This window comes from Sinohyriopsis cumingii, chromosome 6 (assembly GCF_028554795.1).
Source record: "Sinohyriopsis cumingii isolate HCF-2022 chromosome 6, ASM2855479v2, whole genome shotgun sequence".
Taxonomy (NCBI): domain Eukaryota; kingdom Metazoa; phylum Mollusca; class Bivalvia; order Unionida; family Unionidae; genus Sinohyriopsis; species Sinohyriopsis cumingii.
This window is the reverse complement of record NC_142966.1, coordinates 17,008,663-17,030,923: the sequence shown is the minus strand read 5'-3', so window position 1 is coordinate 17,030,923 and position 22,261 is coordinate 17,008,663. Positions and strand designations below refer to the sequence as shown.

Below are 22,261 nucleotides of genomic sequence, written 5' to 3'. Positions count from 1 at the left end.
AATACAGTGGTGGATAAGGGTAACACTATGTGGATGGACAAGGACAATGCTATAAATATAGATGGAAAAGGGTAACACTTTAGGGGTAATACAATATTTAAACTGACACGGTAACAATGTATATATAGAGGGACAAAGATAACACCATAGTTGGACAAGGTTAACATTATATAGATATACATGGGTAACACAATAATAGATGGACAAGGTTAACACTATTTATAGATGGAAAAGAGCAACACTAATATAGATAGAAAAGGGTAGCACTACATAGAGATGGAAAAGGTTAACACTATATACCACTTCCACATTTGTAGCATGCAAAAAATTGATGAAGACCACATCAGTCTTTTTCTTTGACAATGTAAATAAATAGAAGAAAAATACTGTTATCAAAGACAACCTTTAATCTGTTAAATAAGCAGGCATTAGCAACTACTAAGTGATTGACCTGTTATATAAAAAAGATCTCTAAAATAAATATAATTAAAAAAGACATTATAGCAAATCACAGTCTAAATATCCCATGTCAACAAACTGTATATTTGGAACATTAAGATCTACTGCCAATAGTTCTGACTAATCAACTAGATACAAAAAAAAAAATGCTTCAATCTAATTAATAAATTGTCCCTTCCAGGTCAAACCTATTTGGCTTTGGCATTCCCATTACAGTTTATCTAATAATATTTGTCATCAGTGTCTGGTGTAAACAGATAATGACTTTTTAATCACCTAGAATTTATTGACCACACATAACACTGAGGAAGGAGGCATCACCCCTGAAGAAGCAAAAACATAAAACAGCTCATTTTACTGCTGCCCAAAAGTACCACACAGAATTTTAAATCTTCAGGAAAAAATCAGGCGCACAAAGTTTGTATGCTGTAAAAGATCTATGATTTGGATGTACCCATCAGCAGAAATAATTAATATACTTTATATAATATACTTATATTTCATCTCTCATAAACAGGCACCTCCTAGATTTAGCAAAATCATTCTTTCCTGTCCATGGCAAGAGAGACTGCACTGTAATAAGATATATTATGAGCCTGGGAAGAAAAGAAAAAGTGGACCAATATCATACAGGTCAATGGGTATGAGTTCACATCTTGGTTTAAATTCATAAGTCCACAATCCTACCGGTTGTGCTTATCAAATCAACTAGCATTAACTAATAGACCCTTCTGATGCACACATACAGCTTATTACACAGAATGTCACATTAAAAACAATTAAGAAAACAAAATTCAGAAAATAGGAAACATTTAAAATACAAAATTTAAAATATAAATTACTTAAAATGGACGGAATGATATATATATATATATATATATGTATATATATATATATATATATATATATATATATATATATATATATATATATATATATATATATATATATATATAACAAATACATGCAAAGTGCATAGTCAATCTAGTAAATCACATGTGTCAGCTATTTTACATGAAGCAAACATACCTGTGAAAAGCTTGTTAAGAAAGCATGTAGAAAAGAAACCCACCAAATGTTTACAATAGAAATCACAGTAATTATGTTTCTCTGTAAAGGAATTGGATAAAATTATAAGAAAGAGTTGAGCAGATTAAAAATAATACTGCATAAAATAAAGTGTCGACATAAAGACAGTACTCCTTCACTAGAAGGCATTATATTTAAGGCTGTCCCTTTATGTGGCAGGTATGGCCATATATCCTATTATTTAGCAATAATAATATGTATACCTAAATATAAAGTGCCCTCACTGATAAGGTAGTCTGCTTGTATGAATCTTATGAAAAACAAGACAGTGTGTGAGTCATTTCTACTCCAAAATGGTTACATTACACAAACCATGAGGACATCAATAAAAACATTGACAGGACTAACAAATATTTGATTTTGACTTGGTAAAGGTATTATTATTACTCTCCTGAACTTGGAAGGAACAACTCAATATATATGACATAATTTGAACAGTTTTTCAGAATTAAGAGAATAATTTCTTCCTAGTTTTCACCTATTTAAATGTATACATGCAAAGTTGACAATAACCCAAGAATTTATAAACTTAGTACACTGAATCACTGTTTCAGCTTTATGTACTCAGAAAATGTGTCATAAGTAAATGAGTACAAAAGGCATAATTTGACAACTGTAACTCATGATTTACTGTGTACAAATGGTGTAACTTAACAGCATTAACCCCTGATTTACTGTGAACAAATGGTGTACTTTGATAGATGTAACCCCTGATTTACTGTGTACAAATGGTGTACTTTGATAGATGTAACCCCTGATTTACTGTGTACAAATGGTGTAATCTGACAGATGTAACCTGATTTACTGTGTATAAATGGTGCAATTTGACAGATGTAACCCTTGATTTGCTGTGTACAAATGGTGTAATTTGACAGATGCAACCCCTGATTTACTGTGTAAAAATTGTGTAACTTAACAGACAAATGGTGTAATAGACTTAACTACTGATTTACTTTATACAAATGGTGTAACTAAAAAGACTTATTCCCTGATTTACTGTGTACAAATGGTGTAATTTGATAGATGCAACCCCCGATTACTTTGTACAAATGGTCTGATAGATTTAACCACTGATTTACTGTTTATAAAGTGTGTAACTTAATAGACTTAATCCCTGATTTACTGTGTATCATTGGTATAATCTGATGGATGCAACCCCTGATTTACTGTGTACAAAAGGACTGGAAACAGCTTATATAGCATGTGACCCAGTTATGCATATCAAGGGTTATTAAAATCAGAAAATATGCAATAAACACCTTAATGTCTGTGTGTATTAGACTGGGGAACACCTTAATGTCTGTGTGTGTTATACTGGGGAACATCTTAATATCTGTGTGTGTTAGACTGGGGAACACCTTAATATCTGTGTGTGTTAGACTGGGGAACACCTTAATGTCTGTGTGTGTTAGACTGGGGAATACCTTAATATCTGTGTGTATTAGACTGGGGAACACCTTAATGTCTGTATGTGTTAGACTGGGGAAAGCATGTTTAAACCAGGATGTAATAAATGATTACAGAGCTGACCTAAATAAAAAATTTAATAGCCGGTAGCTATCACTGCAAACATTTTATGTATCGTGCAGTAAATAAATTCAGAATAAAGTGACAGGCCACAAAAGAATAAAACAATAAAAGAGCATTATTGTCTATGTTATGAAACTAAAAATGCTACACTGAGTCAATAAAATCCACAGATTATTATTGAACGTTTTGAAAATTTCATTGTTCTTAAACACTGCTTGAAAAATTACAGGCCATTGTAATGGAGTGGTACTAAAAGATGCATTGATTATTTGATAGTTCATGTAAGAGCAGTGATAAATATAAACTTAAACAAACAAAACAACAGGAGCTCAACTGTACAGATAATGTACATGTATAATGTTAGCCCCCCCCCCCACAAATCACCCTTAGGCACTACAGAACCTACTTCAAACTGTTACCTAGGACCATGGAATAAATAGTATTTGTGATGCAATGAGGCTGTACATATGTATATGCATTGATATGTGCTGATGTTGATGCTGGTGTTAGTACCATAGGTCCATTCTACATTGCAGAGGTGAGTAATCATAAAACAATGCCATCAAGAAAGGTAATGGAGATATTTAAAAAAAGTATGAATAAAGTTGAATTTTGTTTTCATTGCTAGCAGTTTTGAAATGGTTACCTTAACATGAATGTTTTGTGTGTCATTTATTTATAAATTTCAAGGTGTTCCCTTTGATTTTGCACTGAAAATACATCAAGACCACATGACTGCAGTATTTCTCTTTGAATTTCAGAATTATAATATCATCAAATTTTCTATTATTTTCCACATAGAAAAAAAACAACTTTCTTCACAAAAATCGTAAATATTATGTAATTGTGGTCCATGGTTTCATTGCAATTCTTTTTCTAAATGAAATATTGCTGACGAAAAAGTTGACAAATTGCCTTAAATAAGGTGTACACAAAGTAAGGTGTACACAAAATAAGGTATACACAAAATAAGGTGTACACAAGATATGGTGTACACAAAATAAGGTGTACACAAAATATGGTGTCCACAAAATATGGGAGCTTCACAAGACTCATCTTGTTTCTGTAAATTTTAAGAGGTTAAAATATATTCTGTATATAACTTGCTTATAATATGAGTCCATCCACAAACAACACAGACCCTGATCTGCCATCACATGATGCACCAGCTGATCAGGGTTTATGTTGTTTGTTGCGCTGATTACTCCTAACATACTGCACAAGGTCATATTTGCTGGTGCATTATGCAATGGCAGATATGATTCTGTTCAGTTTGCAGTTTCACTCGATTTATAAGTGAGTATATACAATAATTTAAAAAAACAAGAATACAAAGACTAAAATATGTACATTAATTAAGTACACATAAAGGATTCTTCTCGAGTTGACATAACCCACAAATAATAAGAAAATTGTGTACAAATCAAATAATGTCTTTAATAATGACCCTAGATGCAGAAAAATATCACATATAGGAGAGACAAAAATGTTACAATTTCAGTGGTATTATTAAATTTATTGGGTTATCTTTGTGGGGGGGGGGGGGAGAGTTGGAGGGATAGTACATGTCTGAGATACCAAAAAATTATGTGCTTGTTCATTACCAAGAGAACAAGTTCCATGTCTTTGTCATCTGACATATCAACTCATTGTATTGTATCAATACAATGTCTAGTAAAACATGTCCTTTTACAAAAACTAGGGTGATGTGGGGAATTTATTGAAACTAATACTAATATAAAAGCAATATAATTTTCAAGAAATGTCCCTTCCACAAAGGTAAAAATCAATACAAATTCTATCAGCAACTTCTAGAGCAAATCATGTCACAGAAGAAAATAATACAATCAAATAGTTTGATAAAATTTCATATATCAATCAATGTCTTGCTTAAGCTAACAAAGCCATCAAATGGTGAAAAGCATCCTGTCAATAACTGTCAACTAATTTTAGCATCTGACATCAATATGTTGTCCAGGCCATCACAACTTTGTTGTATGCAACAAAAACACCCTTATTTGGTTTGCTGAAAAGAAGAAAGAAATCCTCATTATATATATATATATATATATATATATATATATATATATATATATATATATATATATATATATATGTTATCATCTGTAAAGTTCAAAATCCTAGAAAACAGGTAACAGCAACCCAGTTCTGACGTGTGAAATGCTTTAAATATTCAAATATAACCTCAGCAAAAGTACAGTACAACACGAGAGACATGCAATTAGAGCCAAGACATAAATTATGTCAATTTCTACTTAATCATGAAAAAAAAGTCTTAGAGACACACTTTTTTGGTGCAGAACTCATGCCATGCCCAAGTTTCTGCCCAATGCTGTAGTAGTACACAACTTGCAGCCTTAAACAACAAGACAGTCACAGTAACTCAGCACTTGTATGCTATAAATACCCATCCTGTTCCATTTATTTCACATTTTGATTCAAGTGTAGTATATACTTAATGTAATACTGATTGTACTCATGTGATTGTGAACTGGCTTAAGTAGAGAAGGACACAGTACTTGCTAATTTCAAGCAGCAAAAACAATTAACATGCCTTTGATCTGTTGGCAGGGTCAGCTGGTTTGAGTGTTTGGAGTTAGTTGAAATGGTTAAAGATAGTGGATTATGACTGACTTTAATCAGCATAAAATAATTAATATTACTTTTATTTTTTACAGAGAGGTATGGTTCTGTTTCAGTGTTTTAAAGTTGTTGACATGGATTAGGCTCTACAGTATGTATAATCAAAAGGAATTCTGGACAGAATTAAAGATGTTTTAACAATTTTTCAGTCATTTTGCTATGATGTCTGTAGTATGGCAGTTTATAGTGATGTCTAGCACTGGGGTATTGATGCTGCAGACAAAATAATGTTCCCTGACTAACAAATCGTACAATAGTTCTCATGCACAATCGACAAACCTACTCACATAATGACTATTTTATTGTAAACATGAAATCATTAATTATAAAAATAATAATAATAATAATAAATAGATATGCACACTGCAATGAGTGACCACTGCACTGTCAGAATGTGACCAGCTACCATAATTTTGATGTAAAAGATGTATTTGACACTATTATGAACAACCACATTGCAAAAAGTGTGGTGATAGTGATGAGAATGATGACAACAAAGCAGGAACATCATTTTAACTCTTTTCAGGGGAGGGCAAAACTTAATGGGGGGGGGGGGGGCCAAAACTTGACGGGCTTGTTAATTTTCGTATATTAGGCTACAGTAATTTAACAGCACATTCAAATGCCCCCCTGCCCCCACCAATGACGTCCCTGCAACAAAGGTGTCCACAAATTAGGCTGAAAGTTACAAAGGGTGTGATGGTTTAATATATGCGTTTGTACTTCATATGGAGAATCTTACTGACATTAAAACCACATTAGACCCAATCTATACCAGTCTTGGGCAGTTCTGGCTCACGGTTAGCAAAATGAATTTTTTACCAAATGGCAGGAAACAATTTAAACTTCTTAGTGAACTCAGTAGAGTTGTACTAACATTGCCACATTCCAAATCAGACATTGAAAGGCATTTTCCATTTTTAGGAAAATTCAGGTTGTCTCTAGAGGAATCCTGGATCCAGTAACAGTACATCATCTCCTATGTGTAGAGACCAAAAATGATGAGAACTGTCATTTATATAATCCAGCAATGATCGCCAAATAAATGTTAAATATAATTGTTGTACATACAGTACAAGGATGATACAACAATGGCAACAACTTACTTAGAAAAAAATGATTTTTGAGATAATATTGTAATAATCAAGACTAAAAAATTAAATTTGTTTAAAAAAATTTCTTTCTATGTGGATGCTAAAAACTGGGTTAACCAAAATCCTCCTTTTTTTTGTTGTCAAAACACCTGACCAAATTTTGGAAATCTCCTGATCTGTCTTGAACCATTCCATCTTGTCTGAACACATGTACAATTTCATACCCTTTCAATTTCCAGCTAATAAAGCAGACATTATTTACTGGTCAACTGATTGCGTCTAATAACACCACCAAGCCCAGCAAACATGTTGGCGGCTTTTGTTTTTAATGTTTATTAAACTGTGAGAATCTTTTATCAACCATCGCACTGTCTGCTGCTTGGGTGTGTATGCAGTTAAAGAAGAAACACATGTTGGCTATTGTTTGAGCAATGATTGTATACAGAATTAATTGAAGACAATCACAAAGATGACTTACTGGCTTTACTCATGGATCAGTAATCAGTAACATTTCCGATAATGTTTATTTTGGCATGACACTTCAAGAACCTGGTGATAATGTTAAATTCCAGAAGCTATGCCACGATCGTATTATATTAAAATTCATATGCAAACTCTTCCCCAAAATGATAATAAATGTTTTACACACTATTTCTTGTACTTAAAAATAATTCCCTATACAAGAAAAATACACATAAATGTATTTAAAATTTCAGGAACCACGCCACGATCATATTAAATTCGAATTCATACACGATCTATATATTTTTCATACACTAATTCACGTACTTTGAACAAAAAATATTTTTTCATGTGCGAATAAATATACAAAATTTTGGGAGCCATGCCATGACAGCGTTATATCTGAATTCGTGTTATAGCAGGGCATGTTATATAGCGGGGTTACACTGTACTTGGAAATGTACACATACATGTACTTACCACTGGATATGTACACATACATGTACTTACCACTGGAAATGTACACATACATGAACTTACCACTTAATACACACATTATGCTACTACTTACCATTTGAAATATCTGAATTCATGTTATAGCAGGGCGTGTTATATAGCGGGGTTGCACTGTACTTGGAAATGCACACATACATGTACTTACCACTGGATATGTACACATACATGTACTTAACACTGGAAATGTACACATACGTGTACTTACCACTGGAAATGTACACATATATGTACTTACCACTGGAAATGTACACATACATGAACTAACCACTGAAAATGTACACATACATGAACTTACCACTGGAAATGTACACATACATGAACTAACCACTGGAAATGTACACATACATGAACTAACCACTGGAAATGTACACATACATGAACTTACCACTGGAAATGTACACATACATGAACCACTGGAAATGTACACATACATGAACTTACCACTGGAAATGTACACATACATGAACTAACCACTGGAAATGTACACATACATGAACTAACCACTGGAAATGTACACATACATGAACTAACCACTGGAAATGTACACATACATGAACTTACCACTTAATACACACATATGCTACTACTTACCATTTGAAATATCTGATGGATTCAAATGTTCCATCATGTTTCCCCTCTGAAATACAAAATTTCAAGTAGCTTACATATACTGTATACAAAATAAGAATGATAATTTCAACTGCATAAACATGGAATATACAATTTCTTCATTTATAATGTGCATCCATGACAAACACCACATACCAATATCTCTTGTGGTATAATGTGCTCATCGATCGAGGTCCATGTTGTTAGCTTTATTTATGATATTTGTCTAATGCCACAGATCTATATCTGTTAAGGCATAATGTTCTAATAGAAAAAGGGCCATGCTGTTAATTTTATTTTTGATATTTGGTTAATGCTGCAGACCTTGATCTGTTTTTAAAGTGGTATAATGTGATGACAGATCAAGGGTCATGTTATTTATTTTGATGATATCTGGCTAATGCAACAGACATAGATCTGTTGTGGTATAATATGAGGATAGATCAATGGCAATGTTGTTATTTATTTTGATGATATATGGCTAATGCAACAAACCTAGATCTGTTGTGGTATAATATGAGGATAGATCAATAGCAATGTTGTTATTTATTAATTGATGATTTCTGGCTATTGCAATAGACCTAGATCTGTTGTGGTATAATATGAGGATAGATCAATGGCAATGTTGTTAGTTATTTTGATGATATCTGGCTAATGCTACAGACCTAGATCTGTTGTTTATAATGTGATAACAGATCAAGGGTCATGTTATTTATTCTGATGGTATCTGGCTAATGCCACAGATCTAGATCTGTTTTGTATAATGTAATGACAGATCAAGGGAGTTGTAATTTTGATGATGTTTGGTTAATGCCACAGATCTAGATCTGTTATGGCATAATATTCTGAAAGATCAAATGCCATGTTGTTAGCCTGATTTATGACATTTGGCTAGTTGTTCATTTCACAAAAATCTGCAAATGTGAAAACTTTCTTAACAGTACAGTCTAGAATGAAATAAACGTTTCACCCAAAAATTGTCAGATCACAGCGGCTTTGGTTTAAACAGATGATTTGGCACTTTTAAATATATACTGCTTATCGTGATAAGTCTTGCTTGAAACTTTATGTATGAACATGATGTTGTAATACTGATATTATTTCATAACATAAAGATGGTCTGTGACAACAAAACATATCACAAAAATACAGCTGTTCATATTTTCCTACCTCTGATAATCTGAAAGATCATCCATATTTTTCTTCAAAAATGCTTGAACAGATCTCAGTACTATGACTCCAAATATGGTGATGATTGCCTAATTATGCAATGTTGCCAAATCACTTAGGCTAGTTCAGGAATTTAATTAAATTAATCAAATATGGTGATGAGTGCCTAATTATGCAATGTTGCCAAATCACATAGGCTATTTCAGGAATTTAATTAAATTAATCAAATATGGTGATGAGTGCCTAATTTTGCAATGTTGCCAAATCATATATGCTAGTTCAGGAATTTAATTAAATTAATCAAATATGGTGATGAGTGCCTAATTATGTAATGTTGCCAAATCACATAGGCTATGTGGTCTTCAGTTAATGTGGAGAAATGTTATTTTCTTATCTGACAACTATGAACTTTGACTTTTTGAACTAACAGACTGCTTCCATAGCTTAAGTGCATGCACTTCATAAACTTTGGTCAAAGCACTAAAGCTATTATGGAAAAACTTCTCTGACCTTTGACCTTTTGAACCCCAACTCAATAGGCTTCTTTCTGACAAAATGTGTACATCATCCAAAAACTATGATGATTGTTCATTGATCTATAACTGAAATTTTGTGCAACATACATTTTCTTCTTTCAGTCATAGTAATCATGACCTTTGACCTTTTGATCCAAAAACTTGTAAGCTTTCTTGCAAGCCATCCACAAAATTTGGTAACTGTTGATGGTTGGGAACTTAACCCAAGTGCAAGCAATCCAAGAAGTTTAGTCCAGAAGTCTGATGTAGAACTTTTGTTATTGTGCAGAAAAAGAGACCTTGACTTTTCACCTTTTGACCACAAAATCTACAGCATCCTGGCAAGTCATCTACAAAGTATGGTAACTGTTGATGGTGGAGAACTCAAATTATTTTCTGGAAATAAACCTGATAACAGATGGATGGATGGACATCTTAGCATAGTACTGCAAAAGTATAAAAATTTTGACATCTAGTGTGTGGAAAACCAGGTACTGGATTATCTTAGATGATTTTAATTGTTTACCTACAGCACAAAAAAAGCTATTAGGATCAATGTTTGGTTGTAAGTTTAAGTGACATGTTTATGATGCTATGTGCAACACATCTCAACATAAACTGGTAATATGTGACTGTGCTGTTTGCACTTGGATGCTATGTGCAACACATCTCAACATAAACTGGTAATATGTGACTGTGCTGTTTGCACTTGGATGCTATGTGCAACACATCTCAACATAAACTGGTAATATGTGACTGTGCTGTTTGCACTTGGATGCTATGTGCAACACATCTCAACATAAACTGGTAATATGTGACTGCGCTGTTTGCACTTGGATGCTATGTGCAACACATCTCAACATAAACTGGTAATATGTGACTGCGCTGTTTGCACTTGGATGCTATGTGCAACACATCTCAACATAAACTGGTAATATGTGACTGCGCTGTTTGCACTTGGATGCTATGTGCAACACATCTCAACATAAACTGGTAATATGTGACTGCGCTGTTTGCACTTGGATGCTATGTGCAACACATCTCAACATAAACTGGTAATATGTGACTGTGCTGTTTGCACTTGGATGCTATGTGCAACACATCTCAACATAAACTGGTAATATGTGACTGTGCTGTTTGCACTTGGATGCTATGTGCAACACATCTCAACATAAACTGGTAATATGTGACTGCGCTGTTTGCACTTGGATGCTATGTGCAACACATCTCAACATAAACTGGTAATATGTGACTGCGCTGTTTGCACTTGGATGCTATGTGCAACACATCTCAACATAAACTGGTAATATGTGACTGCGCTGTTTGCACTTGGATGCTATGTGCAACACATCTCAACATAAACTGGTAATATGTGACTGCGCTGTTTGCACTTGGATGCTATGTGCAACACATCTCAACATAAACTGGTAATATGTGACTGCGCTGTTTGCACTTGGATGCTATGTGCAACACATCTCAACATAAACTGGTAATATGTGACTGTGCTGTTTGCACTTGGATGCTATGTGCAACACATCTCAACATAAACTGGTAATATGTGACTGCGCTGTTTGCACTTGGATGCTATGTGCAACACATCTCAACATAAACTGGTAATATGTGACTGCGCTGTTTGCACTTGGATGCTATGTGCAACACATCTCAACATAAACTGGTAATATGTGACTGCGCTGTTTGCACTTGGATGCTATGTGCAACACATCTCAACATAAACTGGTAATATGTGACTGTGCTGTTTGCACTTGGATGCTATGTGCAACACATCTCAACATAAACTGGTAATATGTGACTGCGCTGTTTGCACTTGGATGCTATGTGCAACACATCTCAACATAAACTGGTAATATGTGACTGTGCTGTTTGCACTTGGATGCTATGTGCAACACATCTCAACATAAACTGGTAATATGTGACTGCGCTGTTTGCACTTGGATGCTATGTGCAACACATCTCAACATAAACTGGTAATATGTGACTGCGCTGTTTGCACTTGGATGCTATGTGCAACACATCTCAACATAAACTGGTAATATGTGACTGCGCTGTTTGCACTTGGATGCTATGTGCAACACATCTCAACATAAACTGGTAATATGTGACTGCGCTGTTTGCACTTGGATGCTATGTGCAACACATCTCAACATAAACTGGTAATATGTGACTGCGCTGTTTGCACTTGGATGCTATGTGCAACACATCTCAACATAAACTGGTAATATGTGACTGCGCTGTTTGCACTTGGATGCTATGTGCAACACATCTCAACATAAACTGGTAATATGTGACTGCGCTGTTTGCACTTGGATGCTATGTGCAACACATCTCAACATAAACTGGTAATATGTGACTGCGCTGTTTGCACTTGGATGCTATGTGCAACACATCTCAACATAAACTTGTAATATGTGACTGCGCTGTTTGCACTTGGATGCTATGTGCAACACATCTCAACATAAACTGGTAATATGTGACTGCGCTGTTTGCACTTGGATGCTATGTGCAACACATCTCAACATAAACTGGTAATATGTGACTGTGCTGTTTGCACTTGGATGCTATGTGCAACACATCTCAACATAAACTGGTAATATGTGACTGTGCTGTTTGCACTTGGATGCTATGTGCAACACATCTCAACATAAACTGGTAATATGTGACTGCGCTGTTTGCACTTGGATGCTATGTGCAACACATCTCAACATAAACTGGTAATATGTGACTGTGCTGTTTGCACTTGGATGCTATGTGCAACACATCTCAACATAAACTGGTAATATGTGACTGCACTGTTTGCACTTGGATGCTATGTGCAACACATCTCAACATAAACTGGTAATATGTGACTGTGCTGTTTGCACTTGGATGCTATGTGCAACACATCTCAACATAAACTGGTAATATGTGACTGCGCTGTTTGCACTTGGATGCTATGTACAACACATCTCAACATAAACTGGTAATATGTGACTGCGCTGTTTGCACTTGGATGCTATGTACAACACATCTCAACATAAACTGGTAATATGTGACTGCGCTGTTTGCACTTGGATGCTATGTGCAACACATCTCAACATAAACTGGTAATATGTGACTGTGCTGTTTGCACTTGGGTGCATACTGTACAGAGAAAAATAGGATACAAAAAAAAGTAAGTCTTGGTATGTAAAATCTTTTGCACTCGTGGTTTTTATGTAAAATGAAATTTATTAAAACATAATGTCAACATACAGCTAATAGTCATTTAGACTTGGGCAAAGTTTGATGAAACTCATTCTCTTACAAAGTTATGGGAAAGAAAAATAGATGTTTGCAGATGGTGGGATGAACAGTGCCATGACATAATGTGCCAGACATAAGATGGGCAAACAAAGAGAAATTTAAAAAACTAAATAGAACCTTGTTATAAAATCACATTTTCCAAAATTAAATATAAAAAGGTCATGGAATCTGATTTTATCTATCAAGTTTATAATGAAGGCATTTTTTGTATCTTTACAATTATTATTATTATTATTATTATTATTATTAATTATTATTATTATTATTATTATTATTATTATTATTATTATTATTATATGGCTGATATCTTGATTGCCATATTTCAATATTATATTTATCATGTTCCTTGGAGTTCAGAAAGCAGAGCATTAGATTTTACCTTCTTTATCGAGTTCCACTCCAAGGTACACATCCCCACGTCCAGGCAGATGACCTATAAATTTTACTGTTCCCTGGCTCAATTTTCCACCTTGCCTTGAGAACTTAACAACATCATTGACATGAATGTCCCCTGGTGACCTTGGAGCAAAGGGATGTAATCCTGCAGTTATGGAGCTACCGCTGCAATTGAGACAAAATAAAATAACTGTAACCTAATTAACCTATGTACATGAAGGTGGCAAATGAAATAGAATACAAACAGATCCACCTCCATTTTATTTGGCGGGGCCTAAATCTTGTAGGACTGAATTTTTTATCGGTCTAACCTGAGATGGAGGTATAGGAATAAAATTCCTTTAGTACTAATTTCAAAGTCCTAGATTCAAAACCAGTCAGCTGCTAGAAAGGGAAGAGGCAGCATATGTTATTCATGGACTGTGATTAATAATGCAAGTAAAAAGTTACCCAGTTGTTCCAAACAAAGTGTGAATAAGAAACAACCTTTTTGGTCAATCTCAAAGTGTAGTGAATATTAGGCTAAATTACATCCAATCAAAAGTGATGAATTATTAGGTGTCAAGCTTCATGTTCAAACTACTGTGTGACAGGTAGTTCACACTGCTTAACAGCCAATCAGATCTTAGTAGGAGTAACCTCCCTGATGAGAGCTAAATTCATGAAAAAGGGTTACTTGCTTCCTTTTATAGTGAAACCTCAGCCTTTAAACAAATCCAAGCAGTTCAATATGGCAGTTACATTCCTAGTTGCTTTATATTTCTTGGCTGAACAGAAGGTTCTGCCATGATTAACTACTTTTAGACAAATATTCATTTTTTCCTATGTTTAAAAATATTTTAGTATGTGTGATACTATGACTGGGCTGATTCAAAGCAAACATGGAAAAGTCTTACTGGGAAACAAAATTCTGCAAAAAGTTTCTTTCCTTGGTTGTAATTTTATAATCTTTCTCAAAAATCTACACTGCCATCCATCATTTCAATGTGTATGTTAATTCTTTTGATATAACGCCTGTATTATATCATGAATCTTCGTGAACATCACAGCTCATGTAAATAAGTGTACCATGAACAGCACATTATATACTATCCCCATGTTTAATAGTCCTCTGGGTAGATAACAGAAAGTTCTGCATATAAACAAGATTTCTTCTTGCAGTCTGAGCAACCTTGACCTTTGACCTTTTCAAACCACAATCAATAGTCCTCTTCCTTACCCTAAGTGCATGCCATCCACAATGTCTGTTAGAGGTCTATTATGAAAAAATAATGTTATTGTGCAGAAACCATTTTTATTCTTTCTTTCAGTCACAGTGACTTTGCTTTGCTGAAATAATTTATATAGCAGAACAATTCATGGGATATGCAAGTTCAACAGTATTGACATATATACAAAATCCTCATTTTACCTTCTAAAAATATTAAAAACTTCTATCTTGAATCTTAACAAGAGGGCCAAGTGACTGGATATCACTCACCTGGCATACAATGGTCTTAAAAGCATAATAGTAATGTCACTTCTTTTGAATGACACCCATGACAGGATAATTTCTAGTTAAGTGGTTTAAATTATTAGCATTTGAGATGCTGTTTAAATGTGTTTTTACTTTGAGTAACTTCAGCAGAACCATCTGGTACATGTTGCACTGGCATCTTTTATTTGAATAATACAGGTGTTCATCCTAAGTCTGGAAAGAATATTTTTAAGTGAAGATAGTGTTTTTAAATATTTGGGAAAAAACAGCTGTAATTGATGGTGGATGAGTATAATTTGCAGGCCTTTCTACTGGCTGCTATAGAAGCCACACTGTTGTTAGGAGAGTCAGCCCAAACCCAATTCTGGGTCAGCATATCCTATGGAACATTTCTACCAAATTTAAATAAAATTAGCTGAGCCATTTGGAAGAAGTTGAAAATTGGTTTTCTACCTGGTTGCTATAGAAACCACACCATTAAAATGATTTCTCAGGAGATATTTTTCAAACATAGTTTATTTAATGGATAACAGACTTTACTGACCATTCCCAGAGTTCATACTGAAACAAAAATGACACTATGCACCCTGACAAGAGTGATTACCAAGCTTACAGGACCATATCCTACTCATAATCAAATTCATCCAATAGCTATATAATGGAAGACTACTGAACAAGTCTGATCAAATTCAGAACAAAAATAAAGCTGCTAGGCTGTTGACAAGTTCAGCCAATCAGATGAAAGGTCACCTTATTAACATGCATGAATTTTACTTATAATCATGTTCAACCAAGGTCTTAAAGACATTTGTCTATTTATAAAATCTGATTAAATTCCTATCAAAAATAGTCCTTAGAGTGATACAAAGAATTCAGCCAATCAGATGCAAAAGTCTCTCTCATAATTAATCCCAAAACCTGATGATATTAACCAGTTACTTAACATGATTCTCTCAAGTGGTGAAATAAGCTTCCTGAGTCATATGTAAGATCACCTGAACCAAAATGATGCAAATCTTGCTCATAAAACATTATATATATGCTGAAGGGGTAACAAGCCATTTAAAAAAGGTCTGATACAAACCAGCTCAAAAATAAAGTTGTTAAAGTGTTCACAAGTTCAATCAATCAGATGCAAATTCATCTCATCAATATGCATGGATCTTGCTCATAACTGTATTCATCCAAGACCTTGATGATTTAAGCCCACTGACCAAGTTTGATCAAACTGAATCAGAGATATGGTTCCAGAGTGGCAGTAAGCCCACGTGCAAGATCATTTCGTTATTATGCACAAGTCCAACAGATTATCAAATTATTGTGTGATCTTGAACAAAAAAGCTGATATCTGATGCCACCTCGTTCATACGCATGGATCTTGTTCATTAACAAAACTGTCCAAGATCACGATGACACATATTCCAAGTTTGACATAAGTAGTAACAAGATTAGTAAATCAAAACCAAAATTATGTCGTTAATGTACTGATCTTGCTCATATTGGAACCCATTAAAGACCATGAAAATATACCACAAGCTCATATGTAATGCTTTGAAAAATTCTGATCCTGAATAGGGTTTCCAGTTGCAAGCTCTGCCAATTTTGCTCACTAATGAATTTATCTTTGATCTTATTGATATAATCACATATTCCAAACTTGATCAGATATATAAAAATATGGCCACCAAATAAGTAACAAGGTTATCTAATTAGACACAAGATCAACCCATTTATGCCATGAACCTTGCTGACTGTCTGAGATTTTGATGATAGAATCCTACATTCCAAGTCTGACAGAAAACAAATCAGAAATTTGGACTCTAGAGTGGTAACAAGCATCTGTTGACAGATGAACTCATGACAGACAAACTCATGACAGACAATACACAATGGATACAGGGCTATACCATAAAATCAACTGGCCTTCCCTAAAAATCCTGATTGTCTTTTGTTTTATTAAATAAAAATTATAATTATACTTGAGAATGAAAATATATGCAAAATTCAAATAACTTGTGACATATGGAGAAACTTCAACAGTGCTAAAACATTCTCAGAAATTACAAGTTTTGAATTTTTTAAAATTTTGTTTCAATTTTATTTGAAAAATATTAGTTCAGTTTTTTTGTAATATTATATATGTAGAGGAATATATGATTCCTAATGATTCAATATAACAATAAAACCACAAATTCTGAATGGATACAATTTTGGAACAATGAAAATAATGAGTGACCTAAACATAAAATCCTTTGGAGGTTCTCCACAAGCCATTCATGTTAACGTGCTTAGGATTAAAGAAGGAGTGTCACTACATACAGTGTAGGTATTCTCTGTAATCTGTGTACGGTAAGTCATTATTTTATGAAGGATACAAAAGCAGTATTTAAGCATGTAATGAACACAGATGAAGTTAGCAAGCTTTTTGTATATTAACTGTACATGAAAATATGTAAACATCTAAATGCATGGTAAGATAATCTTGTGTGTGTATTTGTAAGAAAAGATTTAGATAGCAGTAAAATAAAGTTTGTGATAAATAAATAATTATGCAGAAATAAATAAAATGTATTTGCACACTAAAACTAAATAACATTTGCAATGTAACTTTCCAAATTGTGCTTGCATATGTTGGTAAAAGAAAAAATATGCAATAATTTATATATTATCATAGTGATCTGATCTTGATTGCTAGATTATGTCGAGTTTTCATCATAAAAAATCCAGATCATCATGAGACGCAAAGGAATGAGTCACATGACTTGGATTTTCTCATGCTGACAATAAAAGGCATGATATAGCAAATGAGATCATCATGAGATGCAAAGCAATGAGTCACATGACTTGGATTTTCTCATGCTGACAATAAGGCATGATATAGCAAATGAGATCAAATTACATTGATAATGATATTTTTCTTATATATGTATAAATTTTTCAGACAATTTAATAAAGTCACTATACTTAAATGAAAAACAAAAGAAACTGATTAATGTTTCAACCTTGTTAATATGAAACATTATCTTAAATCATGAAACAAATTACATATTGATAAACTGAGATATGCATGAATAATGCAGTTTATAAATGAAGTGCCTAAAACAACAGTCACTTATTTTCACTATGATCACTGTTAGTAACAAGAATTCTTAGACACATGGGGACAAGAGACCCGTATGTGTTATTTAGATGTCAAATTTTGCATCATGGAAAAATTTCAACAGATAAAAAAATCTGAAAAAGACTCTCCAAGGTCATGCAAAAAGAGGTGTGAAAGGCTCCAAAGGGGACTTGTCATGATAATGAAAGCACTGAGTTATTTACAACAGGCCTGCACAAACTGCTGGAACCTTATGAAACAGATTTGTTAGAGAGAATGGTACCCATTTCATTTTACATGTCAGGTGAGAATTAGCTATTCATGCTTGTTACAAAGAATGGTACTCATTTCATTTTACATGACAAGTGAGGCTACAGATTAGTTTTTCATGCTTGTTCAGTTCGAACTGGGACACATCAAGGAAAAAAGTAGTTCCAGCCTCGTTCAAGAGGATGGTGATATGGATTTGTAAAATTATAGAATAGTTTTCTGACATCTAGGAAATGACAGTAAAATTCTGGTTCCTATTTTTTTTAGAAAGAATTGATAGGTGTTTAAAATGTAAAAAATAAAAGGTGTGCTGATGGATATATGTCTGTCTAGCAAGCAATGAGATATAGCTTTTATAAGACTTTGAAAACAAACCTTTCATATAAATTTAAAATCTCCAATGATTTTTGACTGAAAGATAAAAGAATCTGATTAAAGATAACAAATGAAGCCAGTACACTGAGGGCAAAATAAAAAGCTACCGTCAATTAGAGTAAATACATTTTCATTCTAATGTAAAAAACCACTAATATGGACACATCACCATTTATACCTGTCTTTTTGCAGATAGCGATGCTTAAATGTTGTAAACCAATTTTAGTCTGCAAGTTTACAGAAATGTATGTTCACTGTAATGGAATTCACCTATAATGGTGAAGAGTTACTTTGGTGGTTATATTAATAAAATGGTGCGCTCTATTTAACATAAAAGACATTTCTTTCCATTCAAGACTTTGAAAATAATACTTATACATAAACCCCTAAAGTTCTGTCTCTCATTATAAACACTGAGAATGCAGATATGTTTTAAAACTGGTACAAAAGAGACTGCTTAAATCTTTGGGTTAAACTTTGTGACCTTGAACCAAGGTTAAATGAGTAAACATATATTGCAGAATGTCTTTCCATTGTAATGAAACACTTCAAGTACTGCCAAAGCCCTTAAAATTGTCCAGGAAATATGAATCTGAAATTTTAGCAAATATTAGTATAAACACTCAATACATGTCCCTGGCATCTTTTTATACATCAACTTGCAATTAAGCCAAGGGAGACAACTTATCATGTCCTGATACAAAGATGCATTAGTGTGTTAACATTTCTCATATGTGGAAAAATGTTTCAAATTGTATTTGCAATGGGGTATTTTTCTTCATTTTTTTATAAGAGCAATACGAAGACGCTTACTGAGGAATAAAATGTCTGATATGATAACAAACATTTCAAACTATTTTGCTTACATAATAAGGGAAATAAATGCAAAAATATAAACTAAATTTGAAAGTTGGTATGAAGAAGTATTACATGCAAGCATTGTATCATTGACACCTCTGCTAAGCTGGCAAATATCCAATGAAGTTTATATATCCATACTAGGTGCATTAAACTTATATAGAGATGAGCTTAGCATAAAAAGATAACCTAAGCCAGGAAAATGTGAAATGTAGGTCACAGTGACTTGTCCTTTAGGTGAAGTAATAACAGAGGTGCATTCAATCATAAAGTTTGAAAATTTTAGCATGAAAAGAGCTAGAGAAATAAACCATAAATTTTAACCAATACCAGTAAAGCATGAACATTAGGTCACTGCAAACTATTTCTTCATAAGTTGGTAGTGCTTTTCAAGTAGCAACCTCTCATAAAGTTTCATGATTCCAGTATACAGTGGGCAAAATACTTGAGCTAAATGCAAGAAACTTAACAAAGAATGTACAAATAATGTACATGTACATACAAAGTTCTCAGCCTCCTCCTGAAAGGGTAGGTGCTGTGAAACTCCAAACTGTTTTCATGCTGACACTCAGTATGTATACGCTTTTATCTGTGAGACTGGAACTGATATACTCGCTTATCTTGACATCGTAAAGGTTAGCGAAAAATGGAGTTCAGTGTTTAGTTGTTATAGAAGTTACACCACTGCATTAATATTAGCTTCAAAATGCAATAACTTAGTAATCGAATACAAAATTAACTTGACTAGGTTAAGTGTGTTTGTGCATCATAATCAAACTTCAATAAATGCAAGACTAAGTCATACACAGCATTAAGCTTATAGACAAAAAGGGCAATAACTCTAAGATTGCATGGACAATGGGATTTACAGAAATGCAATTCTTTAGTGGATGAACATAATATTATCCATGCTTCACAGCAATTCATCAAAAATTCAAAGAATAGTTTCATTAACATGAATGACGGTACAAGACAATAATGGCAATAACTTAAAAACATTGCAGGAATAAACTAATTAATCCATCAAAACTGTAGGACAAGTTGCACTAACAAAACTGTGATGCATGCTGCATTAAACTAAACAAGAAAAATGGCTAGAACTCAGACAAAAGTACCATGAGTGGAACATTATATGCCCATGCCATGTTTAATAGACCTCTGTGTTAATAACTTAAATTTCTGCACAAAAAACATTTGTCTTCTTTCAGTCTGAGTTACCTTGACCTTTGAACATTTGACCTCAAGATCAAATGGCTTCTTCCTAACATTAAGTGCAAGCCATCCACAATGATTAGACCAGGTTTGTGATGTATATCTAATGTCATGGTGCAATTTATTTTCTTCATATTTCTGTTATTGACATTGACCTTTGACCCTTTCAACCCCAAATCAATAGCCTTCTTCCTTATGCAAGTGCAAGTCATGCGCAAAGTGTGGTTAAGGTATGTCATGTGTGTAGAAATAATATTCTTCTTAACATCATTGTGACCTAGATATTTGATATTTTTCTAAAAATGAATAGGGTTATTCTTAACAACAAGTATAAACCATCCACACAGTTTGGAAACTGTAGATAATGGAGAATTTACGTTACTGTACATAACTATTTTCTTCTTTCAGTCATAGTGACCTTGACATTTGACATTTGACCGTGAAATTTATACGTTCTCCTTTCCCCCATGCACAAGCCACCAGCAATGTTTGGTAACTGTAGTTGCAGTGAATTCAAATTATTGTGACGAAATCATTTTTCTATTTTCGATCACAGTGACCTTGATTTTTTAGATTTTGAGCATAAAATTGGTTCTGGATGGAAGGAGGGATGATGGATGGGCTATGAAATATTTTATAACATGTCAGAATGGTACAACAGTAATAACTATTAAACACACCTGAGATGCAGGTGAGATGTACTTATATACTTATATACCGTCAAGATCTATTTGTATCTGTATCATTGCACTTATGAAGCGCAAATAATCTAAATGGTGACATTAATCCTGAATCCAAAGTCAAGGAGGGCTAGTTATAACCAGTGTCTGAAATACCAATATTTAACAACATACCAAATCACACTGAAATCCATATGTTCAAACTATTCTGTTAAAAAATACAAAGTACCATAATGATCTTTGACCTTGGACACTAAAGTTACTCAATTTTGTTATCAACCCATTTGTGGATTTATTGACATGTACTCAGATATCATACAATGACAAAATTCATCTGTAGTAAAGTTATTGTGTTCACAAGGTATATGCAATGCAAAAATCAACAAATGTGATCTTGTACTTGGAACCAAAGATCAAAAGGACTGATTACATTGATTATATCCATGTATAACAATGATACTTGAATTGTATAACAATGATACTTG

The 22,261-nt window shown here is 33.6% G+C and overlaps 1 protein-coding gene across 4 annotated transcripts in view; it reads right to left on the bottom strand.

Moving 5' to 3' along the window:
• Positions 1-389: 389 nt before the first annotated feature.
• LOC149796430 (uncharacterized) overlaps positions 390-22,261 on the bottom strand; it is a 108,188-nt gene continuing 86,316 nt past the window's right edge. For 3 of the 4 annotated variants that reach the window (XM_089961096.1, XM_089961098.1, XM_089961099.1), the window contains 4 exons: positions 19,027-19,062; positions 13,788-13,969; positions 8,406-8,451; positions 390-5,104 (listed from right to left, as the gene is read on the bottom strand). In XM_089961096.1, coding sequence (XP_089817222.1) covers positions 5,041-5,104; positions 8,406-8,451; positions 13,788-13,969; positions 19,027-19,062 — 328 coding nt within the window. In that variant the 3' untranslated portion in view covers positions 390-5,040. The remainder of the gene's footprint in view (positions 5,105-8,405; positions 8,452-13,787; positions 13,970-19,026; positions 19,063-22,261) is intronic. The other variant, XM_089961097.1, reaches the window with a different exon arrangement.